This window comes from Morus notabilis, unplaced genomic scaffold (assembly GCF_000414095.1).
Source record: "Morus notabilis unplaced genomic scaffold, ASM41409v2 Scaffold1499, whole genome shotgun sequence".
Lineage (NCBI taxonomy): Eukaryota > Viridiplantae > Streptophyta > Magnoliopsida > Rosales > Moraceae > Morus > Morus notabilis.
Window position 1 is genome coordinate 237,953 of NW_010360653.1, and position 5,208 is coordinate 243,160.

Sequence of the window (5,208 nt, forward strand, 5' to 3'; positions counted from 1 at the left end):
CCTCGGCCACCAGAAAGTGCAACTGTGCGAGAGTCGGACTTTTTAAAAAAAAAATCTTTTTTAATTTTTAATTTTATTTTTTTGTCTGATATTTGGATGAATCTGACTTTCAGTTGAATTCGTTGGATGTCCACAAACTGCCATCTTCTACTTAGCTGCCTGCATTACGATTTCACTAACCACTTGGACAGCGCAAAACAATATAAAAAAAAAAAAAAAAAAACATTAAAAAAAGAAGTTGGGGCCATTCTAGAATAACCGAGAATTAAGAGGCAGCCGAGTGAAACTAAAAATTGTATGTCGTAATTCTACAACTGACACCTCTTTCCTTGCTATCTCCACTCCTCAGTTTCAATTAAAAAAAAATGAAAATTGACGAGGCAAACAAATTTCATCCGTACGATCGCCGTACGAGCAACGGAACAGAGGAGTGGCAATAGCAAATTTGAAATTACCCAAATCTCTTTTCTCTCTCCTCTTCTTCTTCTTCGTCTCCACGTTTACAATGGCATTCGTTTCTCAGTCAGTGAAGTTCTTTCGGATCCCTAACCTCCCTCTCTTTCTCTCTCTACAATTCCATTTCTTCTTCTTCTTCTTCTTCTTCTTCTTGTAGATCTAGATTCAATCTGTTTAGGGCTTAGATTTTGATTCCGAGAAGCGAATCTTTCTTAGATCCGGAATTTGACCTCCATGGAAATGGCTTCCAATCCGCGAACTGTCGAAGAAATCTTCAAGGATTACAGCGCTCGAAGGGCTGGCCTCGTCCGCGCTTTAACTTACGGTACTCCAATTCATCATCTCTCTCTCTCTCTCTCTCTCGCTCTCTCCAGATATATTGCACTGTACACACGTGCGTATTTGTGTTTGAAAATTTCTGACCTTGGCTTGCACTTTTTCTCTCAGATGTTGATGAATTTTATGGGCTTTGTGATCCAGGTAACGAGTAATTGCAGATCAGGCTTATCGCTTTGGAAATTTTGATTTTTTGCTCTCTAGTTATGTTTCGTTTCATATCTGTGTGCATGTTGAAGTCGATTCGGGAGTTTTTAAGGTTTTTCTGTACATTTTCTCTCTGGTATTTTCTTAGGAGAACGATAAAGATGTTGACTTGATTGCGTGTAAGTAAATTTGGGGGCTCTTGAACTTAAATTTTGTGTTTTGTCGCTCTAAGAGTTCCTGATTACAGAATGTTTTCGTTGGGAAAAAAGAAGAAGTAAAATGTGTTTAATGAATTTAAGTCATCGAGGGGGGAAAAAAAGAAAAGGGATCGTTGGCTTTTAAAGATTTGGAATCTCTGTCAGACTAACCTGGTAAAAATAAAAGTCAGAGTTCGGTTTGATGTTCTTACAATTTTGGAGATCAAGTGGAGTTTTATGATATTGATGTCGTGTGCCCCATTGCTGTTTACTTTGTGTACTATGTAATTAAATCATTCTTTGTGGGTTTAGAGAAGGAGAATTTGTGTTTGTATGGACATCCAAATGAAAGCTGGGACGTGGCTTTGCCGGCGGAAGAGGTTCCACCGGAGCTTCCCGAGCCAGCACTTGGTATCAACTTTGCTAGAGATGGAATGAATCGCAAGGATTGGCTTTCACTAGTAGCTGTTCATAGTGACTCTTGGCTGCTTTCTGTGGCTTTCTATTTTGGAGCACGTCTTAACCGCAATGAGAGGTAAACATGTCTTCTTTGTTATTGTTGCTTGTGCAATAGATCTGTTGTGGTAGTTTATTGTCAACTTCTTGTTGCATATCGGATAGAAAGTTTTAGTATCTTTTGATTTCATGCTTTTTTTAATTTCAATCTGGTAAATCCTCCTTTGAATTTGTTCTAGGTTGATTGTTTAAATTATTTTGCAAGGCAGGATTCAGACAGAGGATTAGAGTGATTCTACCCTCTGTCCGTCCCAATATGAAAGACATGGAGTAATTGCTAGTTCTAGAGGAATTCCTGTCCTGGGTGTTGATAACTATAGCAGTTTATGTGGACAAGAAATATGTAGATAGCATAGTTGGGCTTGAGCTGATTTCTGCCAACATTATTGTGTTTCTCCTGATCCAGTTTTCCTTTTCCTTTCAACTCTATTGTTCCTTTACGTCTGAGCAAAGCTACTGCTTTGCGTAGAAATTATGAAAGAACATTTGATTTCATTGTTTCTGTTCTTTAAAGTCTTATCTGCACCCTCTTTCCAAAATATTATTTAATTTACCGGTGACTCTTTCTTTCTTCTGCATGTCCCTCATATAATCAAAGCTGGAAATGGACCTAGAACTAAAGAATTTGACGACACTTTTATCAGAACGTGTTAGTGGCACAATAACATCCAGTCCTTTCTGCTTAATAAGATCTATTTACTTAAACTGTTCAAAGGGTTATTAGTATTGTTAGTCCTTAAATTATGAGCATTATGTCACTTTAATCTCTAAACTTCTAATTTTGATAAATCAGTCCCTGAATTTTTGTTTTCTAACTGTTTTGGTCCTTGACGGTAACATTGACAAAGGATTTTTGAAAATTCATAGATAGAAGCACATCCCAGTCACATAATAACTGAAATTCTTACAGATATAGTTACGTTAAATTTAAAATGTTCTCTTCATTGTTGTTAAGAACCCTTAAATTCTACAACGTTTTGCATTTAAGATAACTATTTTCCTTAAAATTTCAGTTATTATGCGTTGGGAAAATAATTGTTTGTGAGAAATTTAAAAAACCATTCACCAATTTAGTGCAATGAAATAAAATTGTAAAAAAATCAAAGTTCAGGGAATAATCTGTCAAAATGAAAAGTTCAGGGAGCAAAGTGACATAATGCTCAGAATTTGGTGATAATAGTGCTAATAACTTTTTAAAAAAAAAACTTTTTTGTACTTTCTCTGGGATGAGTAGGGCAATTTAACTGAATCAACTGTTTTTGGTTTTCTCTTATGAGGATCTCTCATCCTTGTCACCTTGTATTGATTATATTTCATCAATAAAATGTTTTGTTTATTATCAAAAAAAAAAAAAAATCGATTGTTCTTAAGAGACCGTGTCCTATGCATGCATCGGCAGATGTCCTGTGGTCATTTCTTTCCATGTCCAAAACATTTCGTGGTATGTCTTCTACGACCAATCAATTTTTAGATCCTGAGGATGGAGTACACCAGAAAAGCATGAAAAGAATTAATGCTACCTGTTTCAATTGGATATTCATTATGCTGTAGAACGCATCAGCTATCAAAATCTATTTTGAGGCTTGCGCCTTATGTGAGCTGTACTAAGCCATATTTTCAAAGTTTTTATTTTTTAAGTCTCCTTTTTGATGCCTGCTTTCTTTTGCATGAGAGGACTTGATAACATAAATTTTGTATGCTATATTTTCCTACACTTGTCATTTATTCAAATAAGGGAATTCTGTATATTGCAGGAAGCGTCTATTCAGTATGATCAATGATCTTCCTACTGTCTTTGAAGTTGTGGCAGAAAAAAAGCCCGTCAAAGACAAACCCAGCGTGGACAGTGGAAGCAAATCCCGAGGCAGCACAAAGGTGAGGATGTTCTTTGACATAAGTCTTAGGTTGTCCATGATTTGGAATTGCTCGTGATTTTTTTTTATTTTTTTTGGTATTTAAATTGATTTAAGAGCAGCTCACAATGAACTGCTAAGTAATGTTGGTGTAGGCAAGGATGAAAATATCGATATGGAAATTTCAGTACTTAAATGTTATGGATATATTGACGAAAATATCGATATGGGTAGAAATTGATGTAAAATATGAAAACACTTCATTGGGTTTGGATCCCCTTAGGGCCGCCTCCCGTAGTTTGTCAGGGGGGTCCTTATAAGAGGGTCTAAATCCCCCTGAGGAGTTGCCAAGTGCCTAAGAGGCTTGGACCTCCTGAGATATCAAAAAAAAAAAAAAAACACTTTATTTTTAAATGAGACTTTAAGAAACTCTAAATAGCTAATGGTACATTAATTAGATAAACCTCCCAATCAAAATACCATGATAAAATAGTCAATATTTCCACGAAATTTTCATAAAATTTCCACGATATTTGGTCATTTAACACACCACTTTTCACGGAAATAGATATTTCTATGAAAATTTCAGGATATTACGAGGAAAATATACTACATCCCATTTCCATATCGCTACTTTTAAAATACAGAAGTTTCCGTGGAAATGTCAAATTTTCAATTCTATTGTTATTTGTTATTCTGGTTAATTTCTTCCTTCATTGTGCGTATGTGAAATGGACAGGAAGTATGTAAGTTTCTAAACCATTAAATGGTTGAATGTTCTCTGCAGAGATCCAATGATGGTCAAGTGAAAAGCAATCCTAAGCTTGTAGATGAGAGTTTTGAGGAGGAAGAAGATGAACATAGTGAAACCCTATGCGGGAGCTGTGGCGGAAACTATAATGCGGATGAATTTTGGATTGGTTGCGACATATGTGAGAAGTGGTTCCACGGAAAATGTGTGAAGATCACCCCTGCTAAGGCTGAGAGCATCAAGCAATACAAATGTCCATCTTGTAGCATGAAAAGAGGCAGGCAGTAGTAAACTGCCGGTGAAACAGGAGGAAAACGACGTTGTTTCGGAGGCTGACAAAGTAGATAGCTACCCCTCTTAAAACTTTTCAAGTATAGCAATTTGATGTGTTGGTTGTGATGTTTGTTACTGTAGATGGTTTTAATGGGTTGATGTTGCTTTCTTCTTTTGCTGAATATCTATACACATATTTAAAATCCTTAATTTGATGCCGAGTATATTAAAACATACTTATTAAAGAGTTTTCTTTTCTGAGAAATAGTTGAGTGTATTACAAGTGATTTGCATGTGCGCCCCTGATAATCTTTTTGCCGATGCATTCTCTTGCATATTGCAGTAGCCATGGTAGTTGAGTGTCTTATTATTATTATTTTTAAAACTTTTTTTGGATAAATAACACAATTAGATCATAAATTTTAGCAATTTTTGCACTTGCATCCTCAACCATGTTTTGTGGCGTTTAAATCCTTGCCTCTTCAAAATAGTGCAATATTCTCTCTGGAACTATTTCCCGTCCATTTTTGCTGCCGCTAAAAGCCACATGCTTCCTACATCCTCTTCTTCAGGGGTGTTTGATTGAAACAAATACGACGACCTGTGCTCATCCAGCTTCTTCCATTTGTAATTTTGGGTTTTGTATCTGTTGCCAAGACTACAGAAGTCAGGGTGGGAA

At 36.1% G+C, this 5,208-nt stretch overlaps 1 protein-coding gene across 1 annotated transcript; it reads left to right on the plus strand.

Annotated features, from left to right (window-relative positions):
* Positions 1-476: 476 nt before the first annotated feature.
* On the plus strand, positions 477-4,794 carry LOC21391626 (PHD finger protein ALFIN-LIKE 1). Its single transcript, XM_024164828.1, has 5 exons — positions 477-781; positions 904-936; positions 1,449-1,671; positions 3,407-3,527; positions 4,293-4,794. Exons 1-5 carry the CDS (start codon positions 691-693, stop codon positions 4,542-4,544), a joined length of 720 nt encoding a protein of 239 aa, XP_024020596.1. The 5' UTR covers positions 477-690; the 3' UTR covers positions 4,545-4,794.
* The last annotated feature ends 414 nt before the right edge of the window (positions 4,795-5,208 follow it).

What these genes read in the sequence shown, in the direction of transcription:
- LOC21391626 (XM_024164828.1), top strand. Translation starts at nt 691, where the DNA reads ATGGAAATGGCTTCCAATCCGCGAACTGTCGAAGAAATCTTCAAGGAT. An exon ending in CGTCCGCGCTTTAACTTACG is followed by an intron (nt 782 to 903) that starts GTACTCCAATTC and finishes TTTTTCTCTCAG; the next exon opens with ATGTTGATGAATTTTATGGG. An exon ending in AATCCCGAGGCAGCACAAAG is followed by an intron (nt 3,528 to 4,292) that starts GTGAGGATGTTC and finishes TGTTCTCTGCAG; the next exon opens with AGATCCAATGATGGTCAAGT.